Source organism: Mytilus californianus, unplaced genomic scaffold (genome assembly GCF_021869535.1).
Source record: "Mytilus californianus isolate M0D057914Y unplaced genomic scaffold, xbMytCali1.0.p SCAF_7, whole genome shotgun sequence".
In the NCBI taxonomy this organism is placed as follows: Eukaryota; Metazoa; Mollusca; class Bivalvia; order Mytilida; family Mytilidae; genus Mytilus; species Mytilus californianus.
Window position 1 is genome coordinate 24,431,384 of NW_026262723.1, and position 20,535 is coordinate 24,451,918.

General features: G+C 31.6%; 1 protein-coding gene across 1 annotated transcript; it reads left to right on the forward strand.

Annotated features, from left to right (window-relative positions):
* The first annotated feature begins 223 nt into the window (after positions 1–223).
* LOC127710183 (uncharacterized) lies at positions 224–4,557 on the forward strand. The gene is made up of 4 exons (XM_052215947.1): positions 224–278; positions 1,248–1,311; positions 2,721–2,912; positions 3,558–4,557. The coding sequence occupies exons 1-4, from the start codon at positions 276–278 to the stop codon at positions 3,656–3,658; spliced, it is 360 nt and encodes a 119-aa protein (XP_052071907.1). The 5' UTR covers positions 224–275; the 3' UTR covers positions 3,659–4,557.
* The last annotated feature ends 15,978 nt before the right edge of the window (positions 4,558–20,535 follow it).

Sequence of the window (20,535 nt, forward strand, 5' to 3'; positions counted from 1 at the left end):
CTTTTGGTGATATTATCCTTTTTAAACGTTGCTAATGAATTAATTTAATAATTCCTGGCTATCACATTACTTCTGTGTCGGAATCTTTTAATTCATTAAATAATCAGTATCGATTTACTCTAGTACGTGTCAGAATCTTATGCCATGATATTATCATAATTCGGTTCATTAACTGATATTTTGATAAATGATTACGTGAATAATAACATGACAAAGTAAACAATATTCATATGTACGTTTATACTTACTCGACGTCAGTCTGATCTGGAGGCAATATGGTGAGTCAGTCGTGTTATCAAACTAACCAACGATAAGAGTGACAATAATAAAATATATTTCAAATATTTTTCATCGTAATTGTTAATATTTGATGTTCCCTTTAAAATCTACATTATTTTAAAAAAAAAGATTGTCAATAAATTAGAGATAAACTACATGTTTATTTCATGTTTTGTTTTTTCTTTGTTTTTAACTAATTCAGTGAAAAAGCTCCTTTTTATGTAAATGCAAATGATGTCATAATGAATATCAGTTATGTGATTATCTATGTCTTCCATCCACACGCTCGCTTTATTTATAGATTTGTGATGTCCCGAAAAAAAACCAATGAAAAAAACATTTCAGAAAATCGTTTGATAAAAGACATTTTTTTTTTTCAATACGAGATTTAATTTTAGTCAGATGTACATGATGTAATTCCTTAATTATTTCATTGTTTGCTTGCAAATATTATCTACTGTTTGCTAGACATGATTTTATGTTACAAATTCGAAACAACTATGTCTGAACAACTTGACGGGTGTCACATGTGGATAAGGATCTGCTTTCCCTTCCTGAGCATTTGAGATCCAGCCGATTTTGGTGAGATTCGTGTTGCTAAGTACTTAGTTTTCCATATTTTATTTTGAATACTGTTGTGTATCTTTAAGTGGTTTTTTTTCGGTTTCTTGCCATGGGTTGTCAGTCTGTCGTTGACAGTTTTATGTTTGAATATCCCTTTGGTATCTTCGAAAAGTACTAATGTGGAAAGAAATCTATTTGCTTTGTTGACAGCAGCATTTTCCTACTCTAAAACGAACCAAATTGAATTTTCATTGTTCTATACATTTACAACTTCCTTTCATTGTAAAATATCAAAGTCCTAACCATGGATCCGAATCATAATCGCCTGTTCTGTCCAAGTTATCATTTTCATATTACCCAAAAGTAATTTGTAATAATGTATTAGTATGGTCTTTGCATTTCAGATTATAACTTACATCATAGCCTATGGTATCTTGGTTTACATGATTACGATTGAGAATATATATGGTGAGTTAAATCTTTTTTGTTGTATTAAAACCTTCCTACTATACTTTTAAAAAGCGAAATTCTCAGTGTTCAATAATATACCTATTCGTTGATATTTAGCCTGACAAACACATATATGGCTGGAGGTGCAAATAGTGAAAGAATTTTTCCAATTTGCAATTTTAAAACCAAATCTTCGGATGACGCATATACGCGAGAAATCACATCATTTAGTATTTACAACGATACATAGATACACTGTCGAAAATATTTTTTTTCTAAATTCATCAAGATTTCCATTAATATATTCAGTATTAAATCAATGAACATTTATAAATTGATAAATTGTCAACAGATGTTTTATAATTATGTCAAAATCTTAAAGTGCAATGACAGAGTTATACTGCGAGTTTTAAATGAATAATATGAGTTGTTTTTTTTTTGTTTTTTTTTTGTTTTTTTAAATCGGTACTGCACATGCAAAAATACAGGAGATGCTATAAAATAGTAATCGCAGTTTGTTTCAATATATATTCAATACTATTTCTCCAAATTTTCAATTTCCCTTAAGTTTTCATGGAAGTACAAACTAAAATGCTATGTCAAAATGTAGTACAAAAGTAAACACGTTCAAAAATATAATAGAAATGCTAGGTTACCGAGCGTATTGTCATGTTACATTAAATGAAAAAAAATGACACATTTAGTATGAACTATACAGCGAAAAAGCACCATAATGAGAAAAGAAGAAAAACTAAATGATAGTATCTCGTCAGTTATTCTCTAATGTCATATCCTAATAGTTTTTTGCGAGTCGAACATTGAGATTTAAGGTCAGTTCCTTGCTTGTTTACGTTAAATTCATTTACACCTGATGCAGTTTTTCGATTTAGAGTTAGACATTTTGTACCACGACCTGTCTATTGATGAAGAAAATATGTTGCCCTCTAATGTCTCTTGATTTTTTTTGGCGTTTTAATGTCTTCTTATTCACGTTTACACCATGTCTCATATTATTTATACAAAGAAGAACTAAAGCACGACGAAATACATGTTGTAACGTCCACAGATAAACAGTGTAGTATATATTATACGTTTGTTATAAAATACAGAAAGTCTTACTAGAGACCTTAATTTGTAAAATAAAAAAAATGATAGAAGGACAGATTTTTAAGATGTAAGATCAATAAGTTCAAATGAAATGTGACGCTGGGCAAATGTGCTAAAATCCCGTGACATCTTTAAAACAACATGTGATCGTCGACATAGTCAAGCATCTATTCAATATGTCAAGCTGTCATTTTGGCAAATTTCTTAAATATTAAAGATAAATTATAGAGAATACCAAATATCTGTCAAATATAAATGATCTTAGTGGCAAGACAAAAGATACAAGTTCTTAAATTAGTCTAAAGTGTTTTTATTAACAGGAACTACTACAACTGAAGTTTACACATCAACCGAAATTCAAACTACAACTATGACTGTAGAAACAACAACTAAATCGTTAGCAATGACCGAATCTCTAACAAGTACTGCAAAAACTGACGCAGAGACAACAACGGAACAATCGACAGTCACTGTGGTAGATGCCGTAACTGCAGATAACAGTAATAGTTCAGGTAAAGGGATTGAATGGTGTCATGTTTTGAAATTTATGTCAAAGTTTTATCTGAATAATTATCAGTTTTAGGGTGAATGTTGTTTTGATAAAACATGACAAAAAAATTTATGGGGTCTATGTCTATTAACGGAAACACAAACAAAAACAATATGTCAATTTCTGAATAACACAAATTATTTATTGTGTTTAAAAAATTAAAAAAACAAACATTAACAAATATCAGTTAAACTCATAATGAATTTTTCAAATTCATACAAAGACATATATCATGTATGCAGACATACTGTATTTCGGAAAAAAAAACTTTGCAATAAAAAAGCATATAAAAAATATGGAACCGTTTTGACATTAATCTCTTCATATGCGTATCGTATGTAAATTCTGCACATATGTTTGCCTAGAAAGAGAAAATAACACAGCACTTTTGAATGCTTATACCGCAAAAACAATTGGTCGAGCCTTTCTTTCTTTTAATATAATTTTGACGTCACAATAGTTGTCTACTGATTTAGAAATTATTATTGAGTGAAATTATGGTAAATTGCATCATTTAATAACAGATATGAAAATCAATTCAGTTTCTATTGTAATATTTGTTCATTATTCATACTTTTTTTTATAATCATGTCTATTTTTATTCCAGAATCATCAATGGAAAGTGGTTGTGAAGAATTAGCCATCAGTTTTTATAATCCTTTCATTTGCGGTGTCACGAGTGTTATTTTGACTAGTTATTTACTTTAACTTAACTCTATCGTCAATGTTTTAGTTTGTATTTTTCTGAATTAAGTTGATTTATTTCATAGGATGTCCCTCTGGTATCTTTCGCCCTTCTTTTATAGTTTGTATGATACCACACACGACCTTCTGCATCTTAAACGTAGGTATACCTGTACCTTGAAGACTTTGTACACACACAAATATTTTATGCTTGAATTTCAGTAAATAGATATATTGTTTATACTTTATAATAAACATTTTATAATTGGAATTTGTGTTTTTGTCAAAATATGTAGATTGTAAAGAAATGTTTTTGTATAAAAATGTAACATGTATCTTATTTGATTTCTTTAAAGCTTTTACACAATATACAAGTTGTATCTTAGATAGATACAACTTGTATTCAATTGCACAATTACTAAAAGTAGGAATTCCCATAAGTAAATTTGAACTATAACAATTTAGAATCTTCTATTTATATCCTTTTGGGTTTTACGCATTCGAATATTTGACGTTTTTGGCTTTAAAGACTTTTTGACAACCATGTACCAATAAAACAAAAATATGAAATACCAGTCAACACATGATAGCACATGTAGCATCTGCATGAAAGTTGGAATTGTCTAACTGTCATATAGGTTGATATGGTTATGTACAAGCCTTTTTTTAATCATAGTTTCTTCGGTTATATATGTGCTGTATACATGGGTTTTATATCACCTCTTCTGTATGAGTCAAGTTTTAAAAATATCAAAAACAAACTGACATGGATCTGATATAAAATGTTATATAAAGATGGACAACTCAAATCAAACATAATAAAATAAATTCTTTTATGTTTGACTTTCGTTGACCATGACTTATCTTCCGAGTATTGTATTTGATTAAATGTTTGTGAAATGCAATAAAACATTTTGTTTTTACATTCGTTCTTTCATCCTCTAGATTACACATAAGTATAATGAAGAACATAACTAAACGAGAACATTAAATAAATGAAAGAAAAAGGGAAAAGGAAAGACAGAAAGACTTGAAAATCTTTAACACATGTATGGCACACCTTAGTGTATGCGAAATGTCAACATAGCAACTCTACAGCACAATCAAGCCTATTGAATATCATTTGTCCGGCCTCCACTGAATTATTGTTTTATAATACCTTGCTTTTCAGCATGCACCGTCATGGTTATTATATACATGTCTATAGTCAGGAACATGTTATCTAGTAATTGTTTTTCATTTGTTGTTTACAACAATTATGAAAGTAGTATAAATCAGGTTGTTATATTTTCTATAAAATTGAATAACATTTTCTTTTCTTTACGGTTTCGCTTATTATTGATGGCCTTACGATAAACTATAGTTTGTTGATAATTCATCATTTTATAATTTTTTTTTCATACAATGACTGTTTCAAATATAATCCATGTGTACACATAAGTACTGGTTTTCGGGCTGTTGATACCGTTTGCAACGAAACTACCAGGCGCGGTGGCATCCAGTCAGTTCCTGTAAACATAATCACAGATACCAGGCATATAGTTTAATAAGCGAGACACGCGTTTCGGCTGTAGCAGTAGTGTTCGAAACTTGAATCAAAACAGTTTTAAAGTCCAAATAAAGAGTAAAATAACAAAAATACCGAACTCCAAAGGAAATTCAAAACGGAAAGTCCTTTATAAAATGGCAAAATCAAAAGCTCAAGCACATTAATGAATGGAAAACAGCTGTCATATTCCTGAATTGGCACAGACATTTCCTTGTGTAAAAAATAATGGATTAATTAGATATAAGAAGATGTGGTATGAGTGCCAATGAGACAACTCTCCATCTAAGTCAAAATTTATAAAAGTAAACCATTATAGGTCAAATTACGGTCTTCAACACAGAGCCTTAGCTCACACCGAACAGCAAGCTATAAAATTACTAGTGTAAAACCATTCAAACGGGAAAACCAACGGTCTAATCAATATAAAAAACGAGAAACGAGAAACACTTATGAACCACATCAACAAACGACAACTACTGAACATCAGATTCCTGACTTAGGACAGGTGCAAACAATTGCAGCGGGTTTCAACGTTTTAATGGTACCAAACTTTCACCCTTATCTGAAACAATAGTGTAACATCACAACATAGAGAAACACACTATAAAATATCAATTGAAATGGCTTAACTCAATCAAAAGACATATTAACACCAGTGAACATACACTGAACAAATAAATTTGATCTATGATACAATGCAAATACAAAATATAGCTAGCTAAACCGCTCACTTGTATGAACAAATCATGTTAGGGAAAGGGGGGGGGGGTGAGTCTAAGCGTCCTACTCTCGAAAACTAAAAGCATAACTTGATGTAAAATTTACCACATGCTTCAGATATAAGCAAAAATCACTTTTCACAAAGAGTAAATATACAAATACATTAGTCATGCCTAGATGGCGCAATTTGAATGTTACGTGTTTCATAATCAAGATTTGTCAGATAGCAAAATAAAAATACTTATAAATATATTTTGACTGGATTGATATAGAGGACAAGCGTCGTCCAATCTATTTGTTTGCCAGTCACTATAGCAACAAAACTGCATTTTCTGCTTAAATATCTTCATATGCGATAGTGTTGCTCTAAGTTTAGTCTCAGCTTGTACTAGCCAAAAAGTCAAAATTTGGAATAATTTCGATATTTTGCTAAATTTACTGTTATTTTATGGCTGAATAATTCATGAAAAGGGTAAATTTTACAAAACAGCATTGTTTAAGAATATAATTTCAATGTTCAATTGTAAAAATACCAGATAGCTTGATGAATATTTGATTTAAAGGTAAAATTTTCACATACAGTAGATTTTCCCCGAACGATTATAGCCATGTCATATTTAAACACATCTGTTTATTATGCTTTTACGTATCAAATAATATGTATGCACTAAAATTTCCGTGTTAAATCTGTAATACTAGAAAATAATCGCGAAATATACTTTGGTTCATAATTTGAAGATATATAGTTTTGATCCGCACCTGATTTCAAGTGTTTCCGTGCTCAGAACCACCCCTATTTATGAGCGGGCTGAAAATTTATGCATTAATATGAAAGGGGGGGGGGGGGTCACTTTCCAGCCGCACTTCTGTACCCATTTTTAACTGAAAACCGAAGTAATCCCTCCACCCTTTTCATGTTGAATTGCTGCGGTTCCCCGGCAGGAAAAGCTCTTGACGTGTAAAACTCTGTTGTTAAATTGCGTCACGGACATGTGTATCACAAAGATTTTCAGTGTAAGGTCAATCCGCATCTGATTTCAGGTGTTTTCGTGCTCAGAACCACCCACATATATGAGTGGGCTGAAAATTTTATGCATTAATATAAAAAATTATGAATGGGGGTCACATTCCAGCCGCACTTCTGTACCTATTTTTAACCAAAAACCGAAATAATCACCCCACCCTTTAGGGTATACTTTTTGCTGAGCAGACCATAATACTTGCAGACAAAGCGGAAATGACGACCGCACGTAATTTTTTGCTAATTTACCCAAAAAAAATTCGAAACATGCTCCGTTCCGCAGAAGAATATTTTTTGGACTTCGTGAAGGACGGTCGATCCGATCTGGCTTTTTCCCGATTTTAACTCTCAAATACCTCCCAAAAGATCTTGAAATGAACACATAATAAACTACACTGGTTATTACCCCTTTTTGGAATAAAATAATATTCGTGGATTTTATGTGAAAGAAGAAAACGCGAAACCCAATTTCAACTCTATTCATTTAGTAATATAGATATATTCAATGACACAAGTATGTCAGATAAATATATAGTCATCTTCCTAAAAAACCTAAAATTATAATTCTTTTGTGATTTTATATTGACGTTTCAGAGATTGTGTCGTTAGTGTGTAATTGTAAAATAGAAGAATTTTTAATTTTAATTTTAATTTTTAAGAATGATTTAATTTGTTTTTAATTTTGACTTGGGTTGTTTGTCATTTTCCCGTCTTCTTTCATATCAACTGAATTCAGTGTTGTGAACAAACGAAATAAATCTGCAAATTTATCTGATATCAAGCACCTACATGTATTTGTGTATTTGCATTTTATATCTTCTTTATATGTCTTTTGATACTTCAATAAACACAATATCGAAACATTGATACTACAGTGTTGTTTTTTAAATACTCAAAGTATTGTTTGAATAAATGAAAATGTGTATCCTAAAAACACAACATCAAGACATTCCAGTTTCATCGTACATGTATTTTTTTATGGTTTTCATCAATAAACAACTATCTATACAAAATGTTAAGCACCATATCGTCCCACGATTAAAGAAGAAATTGGGACAGGCATTACATGTAGAAGACTATTTTGAATACATAGAACGGTATGAAGTAAAAATGCATTTACTCTTTGTTTGTGGTGTACTGGTGTATTGTCGTAAATTAATGGGTTGTCCGTTGTTATTTTGTGGTTTACATGTTGTAATGTACTATTATATTAATCATTTATGTATTTTTCTGTCCTGAGTGTTCTTGTGTTGATTTGTACTATATACCTGTCACGTAATGTTGTCATTTTAGCGGTATTTTTAACATTTCCTTATAAGCAGGAGGTTTTGCTAGCCATACAACCAGGTTCAACCCACCATTTTGCTTAAAATGTCGTGTACCAAATCAGGAAAATGGCAGATGTTATCAAAAAGTCCCTTTCTATGTATGTTGACGTTTGTATACTACTGTTGCCTTTATTTAGATATATATGTTATCCCTTAAAATAGATAAATTCGCATTAGTAAAAATTTCCTGAAGTTAAGAAGAAATATCATGGCTTTTGATTTTGATTATTTAAATGATTCCATAAATACTTGTTGTGAACTAGATATTCTATAATATATAAGAATATATATGGAAACTGAGGGAATAATAGTAATAAATCATTGATTTGAGTTCAACTTGTCACGAGTGCTATTTTGACGATATATACACATAAGCAGGACAAAGTTCTTTTATTACAGTTTTTAATTAACTGATTTTTTCTTATGTTTATGTATCAACGTGGGCGGTATATTTGAAACCACACATGGCTTTATACGTTAATAATGCATCATGTTAAATTTAAAGGGTTAAGTGTAAGATATACGATAACGAGAATATTATACATTTTTTTCTTACTCACACGCATATTAACCGAAGATTTATACTCTATCCCGAGATATGTGCTCGAGAGATTATACTGATCAAGTGCTGATAAGATTTGTGATATTGAAAAATTAATACATATACAATTTATGATATATACTTAATGCCGATTGCGTTTTTTTTTCTGTTCGAATTTGGTATCAATATCATCAGGGATGGCTGATACAGAACGGTTACCATTGATTGCATTACAACTAAAATGTTTGTGTAAATATTTTATAATTGTGATTTGGATATTTACAAACATGTATATAATTTTAAATAAAGGGGATTGGATAGGAAATGAGGAAGATTTACATTTAATTATAAATTTGTAAAAGTTTGCGTTATGTTTCTCAGTTTGCAACTTTCTAAGGCATTTTTGATGATTTTGTTGATCTGTTTTGTCCGTTTGATTTTATGTGTTCATATGTTTAATATATTTTCTTATCCAAAAAGAATTAACAAAATACCCACCTCCAAGGTAAATTAAAAAAGGTGGAATTCCTTCAAACCTGACAGAATTAAACGCTCGACTATATCAATCAACGAAACAAATGGACAAAACATTGTCATAATCCTCACTTTGTACAGGCATTTTCTGAAGAAAAACATTTGTTTAGCTAGCTTCCTACTTGTATGACTTTTGATTGTAGTTTGGGCTAAAACATACTTTAAGTAAACACGTCTTGTCAGCTGGAAAATTAATATGATATATTAAAGATTGATTATTATTCATTCGAAATCAATTTTCCTATATTTGGCGGAAATAGGTACACAACAATTTCAAATGATGATTGAAGTACATATATTCTATAGGCTGGTATGCAGACTTTGTATTTTTAAATGCATTTTTACTTGATCCATCTATGAAATAAATGAATCCATAGTCTAAATAACTTTTATCTGGCATTTTTCAATACAATACTCGTATCAACCGGACATACCAATATTAGCACAAGAGCTCTAGTTGATATGGTGCGTGATATTTAAAAAGCCGTACCATATAAAAATAAGGAGATGTGATGTGATTGTCAATGAGACAACTATCCAGCAAAGTTCAAATGAAGTGGATGTAAGCACTTATACTCAACCGTTCGGCCTTCAACAATGAGATAAACTTAGACCTATAGTTGGCTATAAATGGCCCCGACATGACAAATATGAACCATGTCAATTGAGAAAACTAATGGCCTAATTTATAACAAATAAATTTACAAACAAATATGACACACACGAACCAACGACAACCACTGAATTACAGGCTCCTGACTTGGTACAGACACATTAAGAATGTGGCGGGGTTAAACATGTTTGTGAGCGCTCATCATCGACAGTGATGTAACTGCACAACATCAGAACAAACTATAAAAATCATTTGAAAATGTTTAACTCATCAGATCAACACAAAGAAAAACATCAAACAAAAACACAGACAGGACGTGGCAAGGTATATATCCATCCCTTATTCCCTAACAACAACAAATACACCTAGTACAGATCTGAGACTACTCGCAGTTACTGACAGCTAGTTCAAAGCCAATAACAACTAATAAAAAAAATATCAATCAGTACATATCCAACATCTAATGGATTTATTGTAAAGACGTCATTTACAGTCATGACCTTGTGCAATGCTAAAATGTCATGTTCACTTTCTTATTTCATTTCGGTACTGGCATGCAATTACGGATAGTGCTTCATTAAAATTTACTGATATAAAATTTTGGAAATCATTTTATGTAAAGGAATATAACTCCCTCTGATTCCTTGTCCGAATTTGGCTATACTTTAAGGTCCTTTTTGGTTTGATCAGCTTTTCAACGCTTGTATTTTTTTATTATTTCGGCCTCGAGCATCAATGAAAAGACATTAATTGTCGAAATGCGCCTGTGGAATTAAAATGGTAGCTTTATGTTTAATAAACATAGGTGTGAAAAGTAAAATCACAAAAATACTGAACTCCGAGGCAAATTCAAAAGGAAAGTCCCTAATCAAATGGCAAAATCAAAAGCTCAAACACATCAAACGAAAGAATTACAACTGTCATATTCCTGACTTGGTACAGGCATTTTCTCGTGTAGAAAATGGTGGATTGAACCTGGTTTTATAGCTAGCTAAACCTCTCACTTGTATGACAGTCGCATCAAATTCCATTATATTGACAACGAGGCGTGAACAAAACAAACAGATATGATAGGTAAAAATGTCAAAAATAGGGGTACAACAGTCAACATTGTGTTATCATCTTAATCACTGAAAAAAAACAAACAAATATTACAAAGAAGTACAAAAAGGCATACATCAAAATTAACATCCTCATTTTGCTTCTCTATTATACGATTTTATCTATCTATGTAAAATCCACCCATGAAGGATGGGTTTTACGTACTGGCGTAGAATCGCGCGTGTGACGTCACACAGGTAGATATAAAATAATTGTGTCGTTCAAAGTATGACAGGATACATAAGTACAGAGTCACGTCAAATGGATATCACAAAAAACAGACTTAACAGTTAAAGTAATATTAATAAAATAAAATATTTTTGTTGTTCAAAATATGACGGGAAAAATAAGTACAGAGTCACGTCAAATGGATATTACAAACAACAGACTTAACAGTAAAAGTAATATTAATAAAGACAAATAAAAGAATACTATAACACCTTATTAAGATGATAAACAACGTCAGTACGCATAATCTATACTTCAAGACCATCGTGTATTATTTGTGAAGTTGATACGGAATATTTATCAACAAGGTCTTCGTACCTTCCGATGAACATTTTTCGAAAAAGGACGAGACGTTCACAACATAACCCTGGTTCGTCAACTTTCTGATCAGACACTGGTGACGTTTTACAAAGTCTGAGTAGGAGCTGCAAGCCCTTGAATACCGCATAAGTTGGGAAATGTATATTCCATATGCAGGTGAAGTTGGTATATTGCTACTAAGATTGGGGAAATTGATAATTTCAAAATAAAAATCGTCTCGTTTGTCATAGATTCTGGTCCTGAGATGACTGTGTATGTCAAATTCGAGATATAAGTCTAAAAATGAGGCGGAGGAAGCCGTGTCTGTTGTTTCTTTAATTTCTAGTTCTTGGGGATTGATTGTTTGTAGGGTTTGATTACATATGAGCATTTGTGACTGATATCTGTATCATATGTCACAAATAACTGATGCAGAACGATTGCCATTAGATGTATTACACATAAAATTTACCTGTATTTATTACATGTATTACTCTGGGATCAGTATGAAATAAAAAGGAGTTCCACTAGGCAGTGAAAGTGTTAAATCAACCATTAGTGTATAGATTTTGTAATTGGCGTGGTTACTAGTGTTCTTTCGACGGAGAATATACTTTGGTAAGATTTACCTGAGATCAAGCAATCTAAGTTTCTTATTTACCTGAGATCAAGCACTCTTAGTTGATCATTACACATTTTTATTACAGGATGATATCAATCTTCTGATAATTTTCGACTTAAATAAATATCATTGTTGTCGCAATATATAAAAACCACAGACGATTGTAAAATTGAAGTTGCAAATTCCGTGATCTATAAGTCAACAAGTTACTAAGAATGTTATGAATTAACTCATCATAGACATGATAGATACCAGGATTAAAATTATGTGCGTCATACGCGAGTTTCGTATACAAAAGACTCGGCAGTGACGCTCGAAACAAAAGATTTAAAAAATCCAGATAAAGTACGAAGTTGAAGATTATTGAGGACCCAAGTTTCCAACAGTATTTGAAGAAAACATCTAAAGTAAACTATTCCTAGGGGAGAAAAATCCTTAGTAAGTCGAAAGACTCAAAGTTTTGAAAACAGTAAATTTATGATTATGCCCATATCAATAGAGAGATATGCGTACATGAGATAATGTTGCAGTTCAAACCATGCTGCATATCCAAATAACATTTATAATGAAGATGCATACTAAGTATCCAGTGGCAAGGTATCTGATACTATGACAAGTATTCAATGACACTAACAAATGTACTAAAAAATCGATTTTCGATTTGCAATCATTTTGAAAGCTCTTGACATATTATCAGGTTTGTTTTTGAAGATAGATATGTTAATCGCATGAATCCATTTTCAAAATGTTCTTTTGCAAGTATACAGTTGAGACTGTTTTCAATTAATGTTTTATAGTGTGTCCTTTTATGTCGTATTGTTATACCACTGTCTCAGGTTAGGGTGAAGGTTGGCACCAGATAAAACGTTCAAACCCGCTGCATTTGTTTCCACCTGTCCTAAGTCAGGAACCTGATGTTCAGTGGTTGTCGTTTGTTGATGTGGTTCATAAATGTTTCTCGTTTTTTATATAGATTAGACCGTTGGTTTACCTGTTTGAATGGTTTTACACTAGTCATTTGTGGGGTCCTTCATAGCTTGCTGTTCGGTGTGAACCAAGGGTCCGTTGTTGAAGGCCATAGGACATGAATGTAGGAAATACAGTCTGAAGTACAAATAATGTAAAAATATGTCAATGCTAGCTTCAATAAAATTCCTATCGGTAAAAATAGAAAATACAATAGTTGATAGATATCTGCATGTTTGACAAAGAGAGTTTGAAGAACCAGCGATTAATCCGGAGTGTTATAATATCATCCGGTTAGAATTTAAAATATATAATGTGAGAATTGAAATTCTTTTATTCTTTTTTTTTTACAACTGTTCATCAAATGCAAAAGCACAAAAGTGTTGAATATCAAATTTGTAAGGAGGAAATTTCATCTGTCTGATATATTATGTCGTTAAATATATAATAGATGTTAAATGATGATTGTAATTGATACTTATTATTTGACAGTAAAAAGCCAACTTAGTTTTACGTTATAACCGAGAGTATCAACAGCCCAGTAATCAGCACGCCTCTTTTGAAATGTAATATCATTGACAGGGGCATTTAACGTTTATTGTTTAATCATATTTTAGAAGCCCGGTGTCTTTAATGAGTTTTAACCTAATATAGAGAACAATCACTCGAGCTAGTAATATAAAAACAAAACATTAGTTTCTCGTTTATCGTTTGAATTGGTTAACATTTGTCGTTTCGGGCCCTTTTATATTGCTGATTATGCGGTCTAGGTTTTGCTTATTGGTGAAGGCCGTAAGGTGGCCTATAGTTGTTAACTTCTATGTCATTTGGTCTCTGGTGGTTAGTCTGATTAGATATCATACTACATTTTTTTTTTATATGTAAAAAAAAACAGATGTTGTATGATTGTAAATGATACATTTATCCACAAAAGACCAACAGGCAAGGATTGGAATAGAAATAGATTTTACATGTAGTATGGCCTTCAACAATGAACACAACCCTTAACGTTTAGTAAGGTAAACACGCGAATTGACAAAATGTGAAATAATTCAAAAGAGAACACCAACGGCCTATGATAAATTTATGAGCGAAAAACCAGTTTGGCAGACAGAAAACATCTTAATTTATAGTTGTTAACTTCTACACAATTTGGTCTCTAATGGATAATTGTATGATTTCCTACATCATACCACATCGTCTACTTTCTATATCTAGCTACTAGATGATCGGCTCCTGACTATAATATTGCATATTAGGAACTTAGCGGGAATTAAAATCATTTTGTGAATTTAACCCTTCTAAAAGAATTGTCAGTGATGAAACTTAAAGAATCAGTAAAAAGGGGAATATGTTCTAACCACAAATTACAACTAATAAAATGATCAGTTACACAAAGTACAGACATAACAATATTCGTATTTACTGAAAATTAGTATGTGAATTATAACATGGACTATGTTCTCTAAAACTTAACCCTTTGACCTAAAATGCTATAGCTAATTGCAATAATAACTGACTCAGAATTATTATCTAAAACTCATCTTTTTTTCTCTGTTTTTTGTCTTGTTTGAACTGATCATATATAAACAGATTTCAAACATGACAGACATATCTATATTGCGTTAAAAGAAGAATATTGATGATCCTGATAAAGAATGTTGGTTGATGAAACTTACTAAGTAAATCATGACCGTAACTAAAACTTAACAAACATCAATAAAATAATAAAGAAACCTGACCGTTTGCATTTGACACTTTTAAACTGTGATAATTTATTCTTATCACTACTCATTCATTTGCATTAGTTAAAATTCTTAAGAAAAAGAATGCATTAGGCAAAAAAATGTATTCAGTGGTTTTACTCTTAGCTACATTCATTAGAGTCCTGAAACTGACACGAAACACTTTTTTATTTTTTTTGCAAATCGAAAAGGATTTCTATTTATTTTATATACAAAATGTACAACATTCTTGAAAAAAGTTATCAACAATGAAAAAAAAGTTGTCATACAATATTTTTTGGTGAAAACCGTAGCTACTACTTATTTTATATTAAATATCATACTTTAATAAGTCAAAAACAGGATAGTAGTCATTAATTAACTTTTGCCATATTTGATTTGATTTTGTTTTGTTTGTTTGTTTGTTTGTTTGTTTTTTATTGTATCTATATTATTTGTAGAGTTTTGGTTTTTGTTTTGGTTTGCTTTTGTTTTGTTCTGTTTTGTGTATGTTTGTATTTGTATTTGTATTTGTTTTGTTTTTTTAATTTTTTTTCGGGGGAGTGGTATGTTGGTACTTATGGGTATTTGTTTGTATCGTTTTGTTTTGTAATTTCTAAAACTTTGTGGTGATTGCCATACGTTCATATTTTTTAGTTAATTATTTTCGCAACTTTTTCTCATGTATAGTGTTCCAAATCTCTCAGGCAACATTTCTTCGTATGTATACATCACGGGCTTTCCAATGTTTGGGTTTGGGCGTTTCTGATTAAGTTAAATCCACAAACGCGCTTCGGACACTGGACATTTACAGTCTGTACCAATCATTTCTTATACCTATACCAAACCAATTGCAACTAAAATTTTCAATTACAAACACGTTTTGCAGGATCTCAACATTGACGACTTCAAGTCTAAACCTCCTGATTGCACCTGTGCTAGTTCCCAATTCACATATAATCCTGCTGGCCACGTTATTACCGGAGACCTCAACATTGTCAATAACACTTCCCTGCGAAATTTATTATCCAAAGGTCCGAAATATCGTGAGCCTTAATCCATCAATTGGAAATACAACTTAAAAAAACTGATGGATTCCTTCGAGGATTATGCCAGGCAATGGGTTTTACGCGAGAAAGAAGACGTAGATACTCTTTCCTAATGGGTTAAGGCTGTGAGGTCGTTGATACAAATCCGAATTAAGAAACTAAACGGGTCTATTAATACCCACGCTACGTCAATTTTTAAAGACCCAGATGTTGCAAAGCACTTGTCCTACCTCCATGACAAATATGTTGTTATCCCCGCAGATAAAGCCCCAAACAACATCGTTTTTGTGTGTAAATATCATTACATTAACTGCTTGATAAATGAATTAGGTATTGACAATTCATTTGGAAACTCAACATATACTCTCACGACACTTACCAAAGAGGAAATCCTGGATAATCCTAGGTCTGTTCTATGTTCTTTTGGAATTTCAACCAAAGATGAAGAACTGGATCTGCCATCACTCTTTTGGATACCTAAACTACATACGTGTCCTTACAAACGATGGTATATTGCTGGGTCTTCCAAATGCTCCACGAAACCTCTTTCTAAATTGTTAACATCTATTTTATCAGCAATCAAAGCCGGGCTCCAAAGTTATTATGAAACTGCCTATTCTAGAGGTGGCGTGAATCAGATGTGGATATCAAAAAGTTCCAAAGATCTTTTAGAGTACATACAATCTAAGACTCTCTCATCTTGCAATAGTATTAAAACATTTGACTTTTACACTTTACACAAGTATTCCCCATTCCAAACTAAAGGACAAATTGAAAGAGTTGGTATTACTTTGTTTCATTAAAAAGAATGGCGAACGTAGATACAAGTATCTTGTCTTGGCGAGGGATAAATCCTACTTTGTAAAGAATCACTCTGATTCAAACAAACAAATTCTCTGAAACTGACATTATCAAGATGCTTGATTTCTTGATTGACAGCATACTCTATAAATGTATTGCTTTGGGAAACCATGCATACGGCATATTTTGTTAAAATTGAACAAAAAGTAAAAACATGCTACACAGAGGAACAAGTGATCAGTATGCTGGAGTTTCTCATTGACAACATATTTGTTGAATTTGGAGGTAGACTTTTTCATCAAGTTGTCGGCATTCCTATGGGAACGAACTGTGCGCCTCTCCTTGCCGATCTTATCTTATTTTCATATGAGTCGGAGTTCCTTCAGACACTTGTCAAAAACAAGAAAAGCAAAGAAGCCCGATCATTTAATTTCAAATTCAGATATATTGATGATGTTCTTTCCATTAAAAATCCAAACTTTTCTGATTGGGTTTCATTAATATATCCCCCAGAACTAGAAATTAAAGAAACAACTGACACGGCTTATTCCGCCTCATTTTTAGACTAATACCTCGAATTTGGCAAAGTGGTCATCTCAATACCAGAATTTATAACAAGCGAGACGATTTTAATTTTGAAATTATAAATTTTCCCCACATAAGCAGTAATATACCAACTTCTCCTGCATATGGAATAAAAATTTCTTAACTCATTCGGTATTCAAGAGCTTGCAGCTGCTACTCAGACTTTATAAAACGTCACCAGTGTCTGAGCAGAAAGTTGATGAGCCAAGGTTATGTCAAAGAACGTCTCGTCCTATTCTAAAAAAGTTCATTGGACGATACCAAGACCTTGCTGATAAATATTCCGTATCAACTTCACAAATAATACATGATGGTCTTGAAGTGTAGATTCTAGGTACTGACGTTGTTTATCATCTTAATAACGTGTTAAATATCCCCCGTTTTTTTTCCTTGTATATATTTTTAACCTTAACTGTTTATCAGTTTTTTAATATATACTTATGACGTAGATCGGTACTTATATATCCCGCCATTGTGTTATTGTGCTATGGTCAATTGTGAGTTCTTGTCTTTCATTTTTGCTTATGTTCTTTGTCTATATGCCATTTTGTGTTTCTTTGTTGAAACAGTTATTTGTTTTTATAATGATTAAGATTATATAACAATGTTGACTGCTGCACCCAAAGTTTTGACGTTTTGACCTATCATGTCTGTTTGTTTTGCTCACACATTGCTGTCAATATAATGGAATTCTGTCTTACAAGTGAGAGGTTTAGCTAGCTATAAAACCAGGTTTAATCGACCATATTCTACATAAGGAAATGCCTGTACCATGTCAGGAATATGACAATTGCTTTCCATTCGTTAGATGTGTTTGAGCTTTTGATTTTGCCATTTTATGAAGGACTTTCCATCTTGGAGTTCGTTACCAAACAATATCAATCGTTAGATCGTCAATTTAGAACAAAATTCAAAATTTGCAGCTTTCTCACAACATTAGTTTCACAGCAGTTTTAGCTGAATAACAATCGACAGGTTCATACTTTACCTATAAACAGATCTTTTTTTTATGTTTCCTTTATAGTTGAAAAGAAATTTCAACAGATTATTTTTTTAATCTTTTATCTGAAGTGTGAAAACATTAACAAAAGTAGTTTAAATGGATGTTTTATCAACCGGTCAAAATGATATAAAAGATAAACATCATTGATCGATGTTCCTTTAATTTCAAATGATCATACAATTCTAAAGTTGTGTTTCCTACCAACGATCACCTTAAAAAAATAACCAGTTCTGCAGAGACATTTTGTAAATGTGAATATAAATAGGCAATCATTAATTTTAGCTTTTCCTTGTAACTTTTTTCATCAATACACCACAAATATTCTTAAAGAAAAACATATCTCTTTTTAAGCTATATTCTGCTAAAATCGTCATTAGTATGAGTGTTATGCCTGATATCTTTGATTAGTTTTTTTTTTGCCATTGAGTTTCAAATTACAAAATTTTGTAATGTAAAGTATTGCAGACAATTTAAATGTTTTCAATTTTTAAATGATAGATTAAAGCAGTATGTACGACATATAACGAGATAAGTGTTATACATGTGCAACCGAGACGACTTGGTTTTTTATCTGTATGAATTTTGGTAAAACAGTTTGCGTATACTTTAACAATAGCCTCTGAAAAGTATATCGCCAAAAAAATAGATAAATAGACCGAATATGTACCAATTCCGCTAAAATCTACATGAGTCCAATTAAAAACAGAAGCCAGATAGAAAAAGGATAAGAGCGGTAACCAATGCCACGATTTTTTTTAACATGTTTAATGTTGAACTCACCGTAATCATTCTCGGTCGTATTAAGGTAAAAGAACACAGCATAAGCAATAACCTTGAATTGAATAACAAGAGTCATGCTCATAAATTAAACAGGGCAATATAACACATGTTACAGAATGTCATTATGGACAAAGTGGGTAGTTTTGTCCTAATGGTTATGACGCTTTCTGCTTCGTGACTGTAGAATATTTTTGAGAACATGATTTACTAACGGTTCTTTCCATAAAGTTCCATAATATAACTTAGAAGTTCATAAAACAAATTGCTTATTAGCAATTAGAACTTACCATCCAGGGATTATGCGTACAACCTACTCATTTATTACGGATGTTCGCTTCTCTGTTTCAAAATAACAATCTTTGTAAAAGACTGTTTCAAAATGATAGTATATAAATAAAGGAACTAAAAAAGCAGAAAAAAATGAAGGGTCTGTGTGCTTGTTTTCGAGATATAAGCCATTGAAAATTTGGCGGGAAATGATTCTGTCTAGATTTTTCATACTTTTAACATTAACCGCTTTTTTGTTTCAAAAACTATGATAAAATAACAAGGATTTTATAAGATTTTCAAATATGACTTTCTAAACTATATGAAATAAAATTATGAAAAGAAAAGTAGGGGTTAGTGGGCAAAAATATGTAATGGCAATACATGGATAAAACCAGAGGATTCCGAAAATCTGGCAAAAATTCAAAAACAAGAGGAGCAAACATCCTTAAGTCTTTTTTTTTTTCCGTTATGTTTTATCCATTAAAGAACATAAAACATATACACATATACATAACAGCTTTACATTGTCTAGGTGAAGGCTAGAACTCCCATTAACTTTGATTTAAAAGAAAATTTTTAAATTGACTATTATTTGTATTTGCTGAACGAGATGTCATATGCGTATTTGTTTGTGTCTAAAGAGCTTCGATGACAAAAAATTACATTTTCGTTTCTTTAATGTCATGTTTATACCTGTATGCAGGGTTAGCTACCTAATAATTCATAAGAGTGTAGATGTATTGTTGATATACCATATGAGATCAACAGAGATATAGAGTTTAAAGCTCGATGTCATGCGATATCCATATGCAGTCAAATAATGTGCGATAGCATCTCTGCGTATCTAATAGCTCACTTCCTGGTCATATTTAGACAGCAAAATATCCAACCAATGAGATCAACGCGAAATAATAAAGTATGTATGTTACCAGTGTTTGACATCTGTTTAAACCACATCGATAATGTATCACATGACATAACTTAAGAATAACTAAACAAAAGGGTAATACTCTTGTCTTTAGGCAGAAACTGTTTTCGGAAACATTAAAATTTTCATAATGGTCACTTATCGTACCAATGTATATTAGAAATGTTATGACACTAGATAGTAAGAAGATGCGACGTAGATCAAGTCAAAACAAATTATAAGTCGTTGAAAATAGACA

Excerpts from the sequence above, each read along its gene's own strand:
- LOC127710183 (XM_052215947.1), top strand. Across the intron at positions 1,312-2,720 it reads TACGATTGAGAATATATATG|GAACTACTACAACTGAAGTT; the intron begins GTGAGTTAAATC and ends TTTTATTAACAG. Across the intron at positions 2,913-3,557 it reads AGATAACAGTAATAGTTCAG|AATCATCAATGGAAAGTGGT; the intron begins GTAAAGGGATTG and ends TTTTTATTCCAG.